The 15,781-nt window shown below is 45.1% G+C and overlaps 3 protein-coding genes across 3 annotated transcripts in view; all 3 read right to left on the reverse strand.

Moving 5' to 3' along the window:
* LOC125704499 (macrophage mannose receptor 1-like) overlaps nt 1-3,305 on the reverse strand; it is a 106,384-nt gene extending 103,079 nt beyond the window's left edge. The window contains exon 1 of the mRNA XM_048970112.1: nt 3,227-3,305. The gene's annotated coding sequence lies outside the window, so the exon portion shown is untranslated. The remainder of the gene's footprint in view (nt 1-3,226) is intronic.
* Nucleotides 1-15,781, reverse strand: part of LOC125704519 (putative C-type lectin domain family 20 member A) — a 126,168-nt gene that overhangs the window by 86,341 nt on the left and 24,046 nt on the right. The window lies entirely within an intron of this gene.
* Nucleotides 12,548-15,781, reverse strand: part of LOC125704503 (macrophage mannose receptor 1-like) — a 138,905-nt gene continuing 135,671 nt past the window's right edge. Inside the window, exons 4-8 of the mRNA XM_048970122.1 lie at nt 14,850-15,206; nt 14,234-14,587; nt 13,319-13,410; nt 13,116-13,228; nt 12,548-12,834 (exon numbers count right to left, since the gene is read on the reverse strand). Coding sequence (XP_048826079.1) covers nt 13,133-13,228; nt 13,319-13,410; nt 14,234-14,587; nt 14,850-15,206 — 899 coding nt within the window. The 3' untranslated portion in view covers nt 12,548-12,834; nt 13,116-13,132. The remainder of the gene's footprint in view (nt 12,835-13,115; nt 13,229-13,318; nt 13,411-14,233; nt 14,588-14,849; nt 15,207-15,781) is intronic.

Consider the following 15,781-nt stretch of genomic DNA (forward strand, 5'->3'; position numbering starts at 1 on the left):
AGGGTTTTAGCTTGCACTACACTAGCAGGAAGACGATTCCATACTCTAACTACATGCTGTGTAAAGAAGTGTTTTTTCAAATTCAGTTTAAAATGTTCTCCTGTTACTTTCCACCTAAGTTCTAGTATTTAAACTAATATTGAAGTAGCCATATGGCTGAACAGCATCCAGACCTGTTAGAATCTTATATATCTGGATCATGTCCCCCCTTAATCTCCTTTGCACAAGGCTGAACAGATTCACCTCAGCTAACCTCTCCTCATAAGACATTACTCTAAGACCAGGAACCATTCTTGTAGCCCTACAGTACGTTGAACCTTTTTCAAGGCAGCAATGTCCTTTTTAAGGTATGATGACCAAACCTGCACACAATATTCAAGGTGGGGTCTTACCAAGGAATTGTATAATCTTAGCATCACCTCCCTTGACTTAACACAACTAGAGATGTAACCCAACATCCTATTGGCCTTTTTAATTGCTTCCCCACACTGGTGAGAGTGGGACATGGAAGTATCAACATACACTCCTAGGTCTTTCTCATAATCAGCTATCTTTATTTCAGTAGAACCCATAAAATATCTGTACTTTATATTTCTGCTCCTTCCATGGATTACCTTACATTCTATCTACGTTAAATTTCATCTGCCAGGTATCAGCCCAGTCGTTAATTAAATCAAGATCCTGTTGTAGCCTCTGTGCTACCAGTTTAGTATCTGCTACACCACCCACCTTGGTGCAAATTTAACTAGTTTACTGTATGTACTGGTGTCAGTATCATTCCTAATGTAAATTAGGAACGATAGTGGTCCTTAAATTGAACCCTGCAGTACCCCACTATGAACGCAGGCCCACTGTGACATTGTGCCTCTAATAACTAGCCATTGCTTCCTGTCTGTTAATCAGTTTTCAATCCAAGCTGCTACAGTTCCTAAAACCCCTGCACCTTTGAGCTTAAGCAGGAGCCGTTTGTGGGGGACAACAACAAAGGCCTTCTGGAAATCTGAGTAGATCACATCGTAGGCCTTTTTGTGATCAATTTCTCTTGTAGCTTCCTCAAAGAACTCAAGTAGATTAGTTATACAAGATCTACCTTTCCTAAATCCAAGTTGGCTATCCCTAAGAATGTTATTTTAATCCCAGGTAATCTACCATTTTCCCTTGGATTATAGCTTCCATTACATTTCCAGTTATGCTAGTTAAACTGATTGGCCTATAGTTTGCTGGATTACTTCTATCCCCTTTTTTGAATATGGGTGTTATATTAGCATACTTCCAATCAGAAGGTTCCACACCAGTAGATAAGGATTTCTGAAATAGTAAAGTTAAAGATTGGCTAATAATACCCCTCATCTCTTTTAAAACTAGATTAGATGCCATCAGAGCCCCGTGATTTATGTATTTTGAGCTTAGCTAGGCTTTGTACCACATCAGCCTCAGTTGCACATATATTGGTCATAGACAACGCTGTATTTACACTAAAGAGTGGCAAGTTACTTGTGTCCTCTACTGTGAACACTCATGTAAAATAAGCATTAAACTCTTTTACTATATCAGTTTCATTTTTAATTATAAGACCCTGAAATTATATTTTTTTAACTCAACCTGTAGACTTAGATACTCCAGCTTTATTTCGAAAGGTTCAAGTCTCCGCCTGGGTTATACGTGTGTGGAGTTTGCATGTTCTCCCCATGTCGTCGTGGGGTTTCCTCCGGGTACTCCGGTTTCCCCCCACAGTCCAAAAACATGCTGAGGCTAATTAAAGTTGCTAAATTGCCCGTAGGTGTGCATGTGTGAGTGAACGGTGTGTGAGTGTGCCCTGCGATGGGCTGGCCCCCCATCCTGGGTTGTTCCCTGCCTCGTGCCCATTGCTTCTGGGATAGCCTCCGGACCCCCCGCGACCCAGTAAGATAAGCAGTACAATAAAACACTAAATTAAGACTTGCGTTCAAAACTGAACTTTGTAAAGTATCCAATAGGGTCAGAGATAACAACCTTAAACTTTTAAAATAACCAAATTAACAATTACTTACCCAAGAATAACTTCCTACTGAACCACGTGTAATTTAAATTAAATTAAGTAAAATAAAGTGAAATTGCTCTTGGGAGGCCAAGAAACCACAAAAACACTCTCTCAGAGCAGGCTACTGCCGGAGCGGGAAAAAAGTGGAAACCGTCCTCTAGCCCCAACTGGCGGCCGATCAAAGCTCAGGAGCAGCTGTCCATTGCTGATATTAGATATTACCCCGCTGTCACGCCCAGAGGGGCAGGGCAAGGCAGCTGTAGCCAATTTGAAATTGTGAAGTATTTTTACCATGCAAATGAGCCTTACTGAGTGTTTCTTTGTCCTGCACCTTCCCCATTTGTCCTGCCTGTCTCGCCTGCACTGCCTGACCTGCCTCCCTTGCCCTGCTCTCCGGACCTGTCCTCATCGTTCCTCCTGTCTCGTTGTCACCCCGTCTCCTCACTACTCATAGAACTGACTTCTCCGGCATCTGACCCCTGGCAATCGACCTGACCACTCTCTTGGATTCTCCCTTTGGCATTTAGTAAAACTGATTCCATGATTCTGTTCTCCCGCATTTCGGGGTCCACCTCTTCACGTGACACAATGTTCATGTTTATTAACAGACAAGACAAGCTCTCATGTTGATATATATATATATATATATATATATATATATATATATATATATATATATATATATATATATATATATATATATATATATATCTGTGTGTGTAACAACAACCACCCATGTAACTGTACTTTGTGTAACACACAAACACTCAAATATATTTCCAAATACACAGCACAACACAAGTGCACCTCACATCTACACCACTGCTTCATAGTGCAGCAATCCTAAGAGTTTTGTTGTTGTTGTTCAATTACTTTGGACATTTTAATTAAAATTGAGGGGTGCCAAAAATCCTGACCAAGACTGTATTTAGTAGCAGGTCTTGGTAAGAGTTTGATTTCCCCATGTGGTAGAGGGTAAAGTCCCCTATGATGCATGTGGGTGGTTAAATATATATATATATATATATATATATATATATATATATATATATATATATATATACTAATTTTGTAAAAAGTTGCACATTTTGCATTATCCGTTAAATATTAAGCTCAAGCCAGTGTACAACTGTGAATTAGAATATGCATTTTAAAAAAAGAAAATTTAAAGTATGATGGTAGAAAAAATGCAATATATGCCATTACCTGATCTCTGTGAATCGGAAGGATTTCTCTCTCACTGTACGAAAGACTCTTTGTGCCTCTGACAATGAGATTATCTACTGTATCAAACACAATGTTCTGGAATCCCTCCAGGTGTATATAGAACTATGTATGTAAAGCAGAATGCAAATGTTGTTGTATATTTGTTTTACCCTTTTGTTCTGCATTCTTTCAGGAGGTGGACAAACATTTACATACTTGACTCACTCAAAGGGAAGGAGAGTCAGACTGTACTGAGATAAGGAAGAATTTATAAAAACAGACAATGTTTTGTGACACATTGTAGAAAAAAGCAGATTCTACATTGCTGTCTCATTTTATACACTCCAGTCAAGAAATAAAACTTAACAAAAATAAATGATCTCGCTTCCTTTGCCTTCTGGTGTTAATTTGAATTCTAGCGTTTTAATAAGGGGCAGGGTAGACATGCTGGGATGACAGGGATGTACAGTAACACCTAAGCATGATTACCGACATACATTTAAGGAAGTTAGTTTTTACCTTTAAACCCATAACAAACGCCAAGACCCTACATCCCATTACAGCCCATTGTATGATCCACCATCCATTCACTTTTCTTATATATTATCCTTTTGCTGGAACCAAAATGTCTGTCTTTCGTTTTTCTTGTTGCTTTTTCCCAGCTCACATCACGTGATTATTTTCACCATCCAGCACAGAGCAATAATACAACGGGGAACATGCATGCACCATAAAACACTGGAATGTCCCACACTGAAGCACAAGATCAATTTCTTTATTGAGTTAAAACATATATTGAAAATTTAATACAAAACATAGATTGAATACTACATATTCTTTTTATTAAACAGAACAATGAACACATAGAACCACATTTCAGCACAATACAGACATAAGTCCCCTCAGTGGCACCAGTGGATGTCTCTCATTTATGTTCTTGTCTGTCTGCTCCCTTCACCATCCTATTCCCTAACATTGTGCAGCTACAATTAAATAACTGAAGCTTCCACCTCTGATGCTGTGACCAGGCTGCTTGTTGTCACAGCATCTAAGTGAGAAAAGAACAACTGACATGTGATTGTAAAAAAAAAAGAGGTTGTCCAAGTGCAAAGAATACACTAGTCTTTTCCTAACTATTGGGGCATTTCCACTTCAGGAAGTTTACCAGGGCTTTGTTGTTGGGAGGGAGAGAGCAAGGGAGGGAGGGAGAGAGAGCGAAAATAAACTGTGTAACTTAATGAAAGAATGAGAGAGCTGCAGCTGATTGAGCTACACAGTGACATTAAGGGAGCAGCACTGAAACAAGACAGTGACCGAATGAGTGAAATAAGTTATTATTGGGTTGGGGGCCCAGTATGATATACTGTACTTTCATGGGGGCAGCGGCACCCCTGCCAAGAGGTATTTTGCTAGGAACACTATCTGATGTAGGTGTGACGCAACATTACAACAGTAGGGACAGAATAAATAAAAAGTGGCCATAATTGCAATGCATCTCAAATAATACAGATGTGATAGCTTCCCTAATAAAGTTAAATGTTTTGTGTTTGACTCTCATGTTATAAGCAAAGTAAAATAATAAAATCACAATGAAATCAATGTATATCTTTCATTCTTGCATCTCATTCTGTTGGTCCTTGTGTGTCCTTATACTGTTGATTGAGTTGTAATCATCATATTTACAATAATGGACTAAATTTCCTATTTCTGGTTTTACACACAGAAATCAACAAGCATGACCCTGTATGACAGTTTGTGTTATATAAACATATAGTGCAAACCCAAGACAATGTGTGAAACACCCAGAGTGCAACAAGGTGGCAAATGAATGAACAGTTGAATAAATTAAAGACTAAATTAAAATGGTCTAAAGAGGTAACATAAACAATTCTGTTGTTCTTTTTAAATGTTCTCCAGGACTGTTTTAAGGTACATATCTAGTTCTGCTCATTATTCTTTTTAATTAACAATGACAATATTTCGTATATATAACATATATATATATATATATATAAGTTGCTTGAATTTATTTTCTCTGAAGGCCTTGAAAGGATTGATAAATAAAGCCATCTCCTGGGTAAATTTAAGGTCTGGTGCTACCAGTTCATTTTATACAGGTGTCTGATGTGTCCTTTCAAGATGTGCAAGATCATCACCTACACAGTGCTGAAGATGGACTCTAAAGCCAACAAGTACACCAGGGAATGCCTGGATCTACCCCAGAGTCTCTCCAGCACAGGCCTTTTTGGAAGGAACACACTTTAGCTGCCAATGAAGTCTATCTTCCTGGGATACAGACAGGAGAAGGCAAGGGACTCGTCAGATCAAGCTGTGCAGAACACCAAGGCCCTGATATGAACAGGTCACAAATGGAGTGCGGAACTGGCAGTTGACCAGGTGATCAGCAGACTGAAACACCACGAAGTGGTCAGCAGGACACAGTGAAGGAGAACGGGCCTTGGGTGGGGGGCTGCGCTGAAGATGTGCTCCAAAGCCATAAAGAAGGAGAGAAAGGAGCTAGTGATCGCCAAGTTGGTCAGGATAGAGGAGCAGTAAAAGATCAGAGCTCTCAGCCATAGGCAGCAAGGAGGCTGGACGACCTGGGAAAGAGTGATTGATAAGACTATAAGTTGGGCTGACATGTGGAAGATACCCCAAGCCAGGTTGAGCTTCCAGATAAGGTCCACTTATGACACCCTGCCAAGTCCCAGCAAACTGCACCTTTGGTACATTTCAAAGGAGAGCTGTGAACTCTACAATGCTCCAAATCCAGGCCTACAGCACATCCTGTCCAGTTGTGAAACAGCACTGACACAGGGGCGATACAGGTGGCACCATGACAGAGACCTGCAAAAGTTAGTGGAGATCCTGGAAACACACAGGCTGGAAGCAGCCAGAGACCACTCATTACCAACAGCAAAGCGGCTTATGCACTTTGTCAGAGAAGAAGGAGGAGCTCAGAACATCACTGAGTTGAAGAGATCAGCCCTGACAGGCGGTGAACCTTGACCAGAGGCTCAGGTGTCCAATTGATATTGCTACAACCAACCTGCCACCAGAGATTGTACTATGGTCCTACATGGCCAAGGCAGTGATCATACCTCACTGTCCCTTAGGAGGGAGGATAGGACGCGGCCTTTGAGTGGAAGAAAGGCCGGTACCTTGACCTGACAGATGAGTGTAGAGAAGCAAAGCGGTCAGCTGACTTCTTTGCCAGGTAGGTGTGTTAGTCTGAAAACAGTTGCCTATATCAGTGAGAATATTTGTAATTACTTTCTTCAAATATGCCATTCAGGGCGGCATGGTGGTGCAGTGGTTAGCACTGTTGCCTCACACCTCTGGGACCCGGGTTCGAGTCTCCGCCTGGGTCACATGTGTGCGGAGTTTGCATGTTCTCCCCATGTCGTCGTGGGGTTTCCTCCTGGTACCCCGGTTTCCCCCCACGGTCCACAAACATGCTGCGGCTAATTGGAGTTGCTAAATTGCCCATAGGTGTGCATGTGTGAGTGAATGATGTGTGAGTGAATGATGTGTGAGTGTGCCCTGCGATGGGCTGGCCCTAAATCCTGGGTTGTTCCCTGCCTCGTGCCCATTGCTTCTGGGATAGGCTCCAGACCCCCCGCGACCCAATAGGATAAGCGGTTTGGAAAATAGATGGATGGATGGAAATATGCCATTCAAACAAAGTTATCCAGTTTCAGGGATTTTTGCAGCTAGTTCCAGTCTTTGGCTGCATCAGCTTGAAATGACGACAAACCAAATTCAGTACTTATTTTATGAACCTTCAGCAAAATGAGCTGAGCAGTATGGGTGTTATACTGTATACAGTTGCGACCCATTACTCTGATTATGTTGCTTACTTACTCACGTCTGGCATAGTGGCCAGACACGAGATCTTCATGGGTTGCCCTGAGTTTGAGCGTTTCTTCCTGACTATTCTCACTTGCCTGTCTATCTGATTTTCTTTGACCCCATGTCTGTCCCCAGTTTCTGAGGTCCGCATTGCCCAACTTCTGCCTGCCCATGACCCATCTTGCCCCTCCAATCACTCACGTACTGTACATTGCCCGACCTTCACCTGTTTTCTGACTATGACTATTGTCTTCAGATTTAGACATTGTTTGGATTACCCTGGTTCTGACCTCACCCATCAACTCCAAGTTTATCTTGCCCCAAATAAAGGCAGTTTGTAAACCTAAAACTGCACAAGAACCTTCCTTCTTTATGATTCCTCACAAACCCCATCTCATGTTGTGAAAGAATGATCAGACTCCCAGCAGGACTTCTTCTCCCTCCTGGATACCCACCTGGAGTGGAGGAGAAATCCTGCAATCTGGAGGATCCCAGAAGCCAAAGCTCTCTTCTGGCCTGTGGAGAAGGTGCTAGCAAGATTCACCCAGGACGCAGATCCCCTGGAGGCCGAGAAGGTTCAGTGATTGCTGACAGTCCACATGAAGTCAGTCAGCCTGCCGCCTCTATGCAGCATAAAGCCCCTCAGCCCGCTGCCTCTCCACAGCCTGAAGCCCCTCAGTCTGTCACCTCTCCACAGCCTGAAGCTCTTCAGCCCGCCGCCTCTCCACAGCCTGAAGCCCTTCAGCCCGCCGCCTCTCCACAGCCTGAAGCCCCTCAGCCTGCCGCCTCACCACAGCCTGAAGCCCCTCAGCCTGCCGCCTCACCACAGCCTGAAGCCCCTCAGCCCGCCGCCTCTCCACAGCCTGAAGCCCTTCAGCCCGCCGCCTCTCCACAGCCTGAAGCCCCTCAGCCCGCCGCCTCACCACAGCCTGAAGCCCCTCAGCCCGCCGCCTCACCACAGCCTGAAGCCCCTCAGCCCGCCGCCTCTCCACAGCCTGAAGCCCCTCAGCCCGCCGCCTCTCCACAGCCTGAAGCCCCTCAGCCCGCCGCCTCTCCACAGCCTGAAGCCCCTCAACCCGCCACCTCACCACAGCCTGAAGCCCCTCAGCCCGCCGCCTCTCCACAGCCTGAAGCCCCTCAGCCCGCCGCCTCACCACAGCCTGAAGCCCCTCAGCCCGCCACCTCACCACAGCCTGAAGCCCCTCAGCCCGCCGCCTCTCCACAGCCTGAAGCCCCTCAGCCCGCCGCCTCTCCACAGCCTGAAGCCCCTCAGCCCGCCGCCTCTCCACAGCCTGAAGCCCCTCAGCCCGCCGCCTCTCCACAGCCTGAAGCCCTTCAGCCCGCCGCCTCTCCACAGCCTGAAGCCCCTCAGCCCGCCGCCTCTCCACAGCCTGAAGCCCCTCAGCCCGCCGCCTCTCCACAGCCTGAAGCCCTTCAGCCCGCCGCCTCTCCACAGCCTGAAGCCCCTCAGCCCGCCGCCTCTCCACAGCCTGAAGCCCCTCAGCCCGCCGCCTCTCCACAGCCTGAAGCCCCTCAGCCTGCCGCCTCTCCACAGCCTGAAGCCCCTCAGCCCGCCGCCTCTCCACAGCCTGAAGCCCCTCAGCCCGCCGCCTCACCACAGCCTGAAGCCCCTCAGCCCGTCGCCTCTCCACAGCCTGAAGCCCCTCAGCCCGCCACCTCACCACAGCCTGAAGCCCCTCAGCCCGCCGCCTCTCCACAGCCTGAAGCCCCTCAGCTTTCCTTCTCTTTACAGCATGAAGCCCCTCAGCCTGCCAGCTCCCCGCAGTTAGCCACAGCTCCGCCCACCCTCTCCAGGTGCAGAAGAATGAAGCGGAGGAAGCTGGCTGCATCCACAGCTGCCACCTTGCCTGACCCAGTGCCTCCAGAACCTTGCCCATTGAGGCTGTTGCTGCACCTGAGCCTACGCTTGTCCTACGCCAGTCCACAGGGGCCTGCTCCACCTATCCTAACTTCTGCTATGCCTCCAGAGCCTGTCCTCACTTCTACTGTGCTCTGTCCCATTCCCTGTCCTGCCTTGGTTTTGTCCTGGCCTGTGTCCCTTGTGGCCCCCTTCTGTATTGCCGTCTCTCTCACGGTGGTTCCTGTACCTGCCCACCCTGTCCTGGTCTTGTTGGGTGTCCTTTCTGCTGTCCCTGGTCTTGCCTTTGTCAATTCCATGCCCCTATTCATTGTCCCTTGTCCCATGTCCTGGGTCCTGTCCATCTGATGTTCCTAGATGTGGTGTGTTCAGTCTGTCTCTGTTCCTCTCTTTCCTGCTCCCTGGTCTCCATTGATATCTGGTATCTGTACCTCTAGTCTCTAGTTATAAATATCTGTTACGCCTGATGATGCATCTCTGCTTTCTCGGTTAGAAGACTGTCTATTAGATATTCGGTGCTGGATGGCACAAAAATGTCCTCATGTTAAACACAGAAAAAACAGAAGTTCTGGTAATTGGGCAAAGGATGCATGAAATAAGGCATTGGTGGCCTTCCTACACAACCTAACACAGTGGTCAGAAATCTTTGTCTTCTAGTTGATTCAGATCTATGTTTTGATGCTCACATAGAAGCATTACTAGAACTAGAACACAGCCAAGCTTCGGAAGATGCTCTCCCTTCATGATGCAGAAAAATGAATACATGCCTTTGTAACTTCCAGACTGGACTATTGTAATGCCCTCCTTTCTGGTTGCCTGTCTGGATCCTTACATAGACTTCAGCTGGTACAGAATGCAGCAGCCAGAGTTCTAACAAACACTAAAAAATTTGATCGCATTACACCGGTCTTATCCTCCCTTCTTTGGCTCCCTGCGTTCCCACTTGCCTCTCCCTCCAACTGATGCTGCCATAGCCATATCTGCCGGAGCTTGCAGATTGCACTTCATATTGCACTCACCTAACTGTTAGCACTGCCTATAGTCTCCCCTACTTTTGACTAATTGCACATGTTATTTCCCCTACTCCTCCTGGAGGGTGCTGCGTAGAGACCTCAATCTATCAAGATGTCCAGCACACCCTGCTACATGTTACGTCGTCACTACCAGTGACGTCCCTGCATCCAATTCGCCGATCTGCCTGTATCATCTTCCATGTATGACCCACTGCCTTACTTCTGGTTGCCTGGCGATTTGAGGGAGTGTCGGCACCGGCTTGTCATCACCTCCCTGCTCCCTGGTTGTGTCTCAAATGTTATGATTTGGACAGTATGACTCGGCACTTAACCATCTCTCCCATTTCCCTGCCAGTCCCTGGAGGATGGGCTCCCCCTTTGAGTCTGGTCCCTCCCAAGGTTTCTTCCTTCTTGGGAGTTTTTCCTTGCCACTGTCGCCTATGGCTTACTCACTGGGGGCTTTGGGTGGGGATGCTGTAAAGTACTTTGAGTCGATGTAATGTTGTGATAATGCGCTATATACAAAAAATAAATTAGTTTGTTGTTGTTTGTGTAGCAGGATGGTTAATGTAAGCTTTGATGTTGTGTTGCATTATGGGTGACATGTTGGCGCCGTGGTTAATACTGTTGCCTCCCCCCTCAGGGTCTGAGTCTCCACCCTGTTCTTATCTTATCATGGGGTTTTCTCTGGGTTCCCCAGTTTCCCCCTCAGTCTCCAAACATGTTTAGGGGAATTAGAGCTGCCAAAATTTCCCACAGATGTGTGTGTGTGTGTCCTGTGAGGGGTGGTGCCTCGGCCTGGGTTATTCCCACAATGCTTCTGGGATGGATGGTTTGTGTTTTTGTGTGTGTCCATGGCACTTATTGCTATCGGTGTAAGAATGTAATGATTTATACAGTCATTATGAATTTTACAACCTGCTATGTGGTGGCCCAGGGTGTAGGACCCCCACTGCCTAATGACTATTTTTGTACTGAGTCTTTAATTCTTCCCCTTAACCCTTTCACACAGCACAATGCTACCCACACACCCTTTAGGATCTCCTGGGGCAATGACACAATGGGGCAAACAACTGGGTGAGCTGGCACAGATTTATTTGGGGCTCGGTTACAGATACTCCAAACTCCCAGGCAACAACCACCTCCCTCCCACCAACAGGCAAATCACACTACCACTACAAGTGTTATTTCTCCTTCCCCAATACTACTCCAAAACAACCCCACAGCACTCACACCTCCCCCAATATCCACTACAACTAATCACACAGTGGCACAGCACACGGCACCCTTATATACAGCACACTTATGCAGCGGGGAGAGGAGGTCAGTTAACATAGGAGAGGACAAAACCGAAGGGTGACCTGCAAAGGTCCCCCCTACATAAACCTAACCCCCAAACAAAAATTTAATAATAATAACAATAATATTATTAATAATAATAAGAAACGAAAATGAAAAAAAAAGAAACTAAAGACTCAGTCCTGGGCCGACGCACTTCCCTCGTCCGGCCCACAAAAACAACAAAAAATAAAAAATAAAAAAAACAAAACAAAACTTAACTATCCCTTTTCAGCAATGCCGCTACCCTCCGGCCGCGTCCACCTCCTCCCGGAACTCTCTCGGTCCCGTGGGAGATAACCGAAACTCTTCCCACCGTCCTTCTCTTAGCCTGGTAGCTTGTACGCCGCTCACCGCCTCAATCCGTTGGCTGCGATATGCACCAACCCGGTGCCTCCCAAGCCAGCCGACCCACGGCGGCGAGCTTAGACCTGTGGGGGAAACAAAGCCAAAACAACCCCGGAACCACACCGTCCCGGCTACAACCCGAACGGATACGTCCTACACCCCACCGGTTAGGAACCTTCCCTTACTTCCGGGTTCTAAGCACAGTATCCCAGGCCACTCCCCCCACCGTCATCTGCGTCGCCTTCCCACTGCTCTTACCTCCCCAGACGCTATGGCTGCGCGCTCGCTATCCCTCTATCGATACCGCGGACCCGTGACTTGTAGCCTGGTACCTCAGCTCACTCACGTCCGCGGTCCGCTTGGGAAAGCCCGCATCGCCCCACCGACGCCTCCTTAAAACAACCGCCGCGATTACCTTCCGTCCCCGGACCGCGCTCCCGTCCACTCTGATGTAGCCATCTTTAAACCCCGATCAAGTCCCCGCCTCCGCCAACCAAATCTAACAAGTCCCGCCCCTCAATTACCAATGAGGGACGGCGCAACCTCCCCAAGCTTTCGTGGCACTGCTGAAAGGAGAAGGAAAACAAAAGAGAATAGGAAAAAACCAAACCATAAACAACCCATAAATTGTAATTCCCCCTTCCCCTCACAGGGGACACCACAGCTACATTAATGAGCCCATAGTACATAAGACTTTTTATTGACTCCTCACTAAAGTTAAATACATGTAGTAGGAACAAAACACTCAACACACCTATGCAATAATTTGTAATTTTCTGTATGTTATTAAATGTTTTTATGAACAGTTGTGGAGGGTAACATCACAGGAGAACATTTAATCTTCACAAATACAGAATTTGGGGCAGGAGTTAAACCCACAATCCTAGGCTACAGAAAATATTTTCACCTCTAAATGTTTATCGTCTATTAAACTGAAACACACCAAGTAAATCAGTGAGCACTGTGAGGCCTGAAATGCAGTTAGTAATTATCTGTTTCTGGATCAGCACATATGAAGGTTTATCTTATGCAGATACAAAAGGATAGAAAATCACTTGTATTATCATGAATTCAGTAGAAAGCAAACATCAACAATGCATATTGGGCTGCTCTGGTCCTCAAATCCCTCTGCGATTCCAGACACACTGAGGATTTATCTCTTCCAAATTCACAGACCCCTGCAAAGGGAAAACACACAGATACACCATTCTGTTACCTCTCCTGTAAACTGATTGCTCATGACATAATGTAGACACAAGCCTTGTGAATTCCCAGTTTGCTGTTTGAATCTTTTGACAAAAGCATCTACTAAATGAAGGTACAGTAATACAATATATATTCAATATATACAACATAGTTACACTATGTTACACAAACTGCGCAGTGGGATAATAATTACAACAATACTGAAGATGTATTTACTTACACCTTCAATAACTAGATGTTGCAAACCCGTTACCTTCTCATTTATGCTCTTTAGTCCTTTAGATGGAAGATTTGGCCATCAGGTTGAGTCCTCCAGGATAATTCGGTGCCTTCTGACATGCCTGCGCTGATCAGTTTCGCCTTTAGCTAGATAATAACACAACGGAATATTTCCTTCAGCATCTATTGTCAATCTGTGTCTTTCTCTGTGTAGCTCCACAAGAGAACTGAACTGACCTGAGTTAACATAAGGCTGCTGAATGCAGGATCCTTTATGTCTCCATCAGTACTGACAGTCAGTCTCACCACTGTTCTCTTTCCTGTAAGAACTGAGCAACAGAAGACGTCAGCACACTTGGTCACATCCAGTTCCATACAAATGTGTAATCAAATGACAAATAGTCATTTTTAAATATACGCATTCATTTAAACATTAATCATTACCAAAATGTGCTGTGTCAATTATTTTCAAAACGTTAAACCATGCAGACACACATGTTCATTGATTTAGAGACATCTGGTGCCTTCATTTTTACTTATCTGAACCTGAAGCATTACTAAACATTTTTGTTCTAAATGCCAGTTTTGGGTATTTGAGCTTTTTTGCTTAACATGTGGAAAGAAGAACATTCTCTGTATCCCTCATCATCACTCTCTTCTGCTATCACCTTAAATAAAAACAGTTAGTAGTTCTTTAAATCTAAATATAATCAAATCACTCTGTATAGCACATATCACATGTACCATTGATCTGTTACACCTTGATATGGGTTTATACCTCGCAGGCACTCAGAGCTTTCAGGCTCAGCTTCGTACCCCTGTACACCAGCATAGAACATGCATGTATAGAAAAAGGATGAATGGATAAATTTTCACCTCCCAAATCGATTTTAGAAAACAAATTAGATTATTAAATATGGAAGGAGGCGCATTATTATTATTTGGAAATCACTCTATATGCCACATCATTAACAAACAAGATGCAGTCACATTTGGAAAATTTGGAATTTGTAAAAATGAGTTTGTAATGAGAGGGTAGAGGGAGTGAAATATACAAGCAAAGCAAAGAGAAGACAAAACGAGATTCTGATGTAACTCTGTAGTTGTACATGTACTTATTCTGCAGGTACTGTGTTCGTCAATCAGCCTTACTTGGATATTTGGAGCAGATGAAGTTGAGCATCTTAGTCTCAGGCAGGCTGACCCAGTAATGTGGGTCTTTAGATTGTACTGCCCCTGTGGTTCCACACAAGTTACTCTTGGATATGTTGTTTGGGGCCCAGTTCTGGTAGCTGAAATTTTCTGCACTGACCCAGAACCAGAAGTTCAGGTAGCAGGAGAAGCGCAGCCCCAACCAGACATGATCAGTGGAGGCATCCTCAGCCAACCAACTGACCCAGTACTGGATCTCCTCATTGTGGACAGACACCAGGTCCGAATGGTGCATTCTGCAGTAATTCAGGGCTTTGTTCCAGGTCATGTTACTATTTACCAAGATCAGATTATCTGGGGCAGAAGGTAAGATGATTGTCAGAAAGCCAAGTTCAGGAGAAAGTCATGTGACATTTGGAAACTTGGAGAAAGGAATTTATTATCAGAAGGGTAGAAGGAGTGAAATTCACAAAAGACAAAATAACTTTCTGATGCAACTGTGCAGTGTTATGTGTACTTTTAGTTTTATATGTGCAGTATTTTTCTATAGTAAGATAAATTAAAGTTGTTAGATAAATGTGAGAATCAGCCACTGTAGTAAAGTTACATTACTCACCATCATAGCATATGAATGGATGCTTTTCATCACATGGAGTCACATCCCATGTCCCAGGCCAGGTGACCTGAGCTAAAGCACATGCGTTATTCACATAATCATTTTGGCCATTTTTCCAGTTACGGAATGAGGAGTTTGACAGGTCTGACCATCCCCATGTGTCCTGGAACAGGCCAATCCATGCCCAATTGACACTTGCAGCCATTGTATGTATCAAGTCATTATCTTCTTTATTCCTCACAGTGGCCAGGTCCGTGTAACTCTGTCTGCAGTAGCTCTGAGCATCAGACCAATTCATATTTTCTTTAATCAAGGTGAATTTCCAGGTAGCATTTATTCCATCTTCATAGGTGGGAGCTGTGGATTTGTTGTAAACAGCATAAGAAACAGCAATAACCCAGAAGTCATTTACATTTAAGCTGTTTAGCAGATCGTTTTATCCAAGGTTACATACATTTTTTGAAAGAGCAGGATCAGACAGTCCCTGGATTATTTGGGGATTAAGGGCCTGGTTCAGGACCCAAGTGGTGAAATCATTGTGCCAGTCATTCTGGGAGCTGAAACAGTGACCTTCTGATCACAGGTACAGTATCCAAACCCACCGAGTCCAACACCAGCCTTTGCTGAACAAATCAATTGAAATGTCAAATTCAACTGAAACGTCAAAACTCTATGATTAATTTTTTCATTTAAAACCTATAAATTCATGTGAGAATATCAATTCTTATGCTGGCTGTCACGGGTACGCGGTTGGGCGAAGCGGGCAGGTGTAGAAGGAGCAGGCAGGCAAGCGGGATACGGGAAAACGGGGGTTTATTCTCAGGAAATCCGGGGCAGGACGGCAACAGACATCAATGACGGACCAGGACCACAGGTAAGACCAGGACTTAAAACAGGACAAGACTAATCAAAGTAATCAGACACAGCAGGAG

This window comes from Brienomyrus brachyistius, chromosome 12, assembly GCF_023856365.1.
Source record: "Brienomyrus brachyistius isolate T26 chromosome 12, BBRACH_0.4, whole genome shotgun sequence".
In the NCBI taxonomy this organism is placed as follows: Eukaryota; Metazoa; Chordata; class Actinopteri; order Osteoglossiformes; family Mormyridae; genus Brienomyrus; species Brienomyrus brachyistius.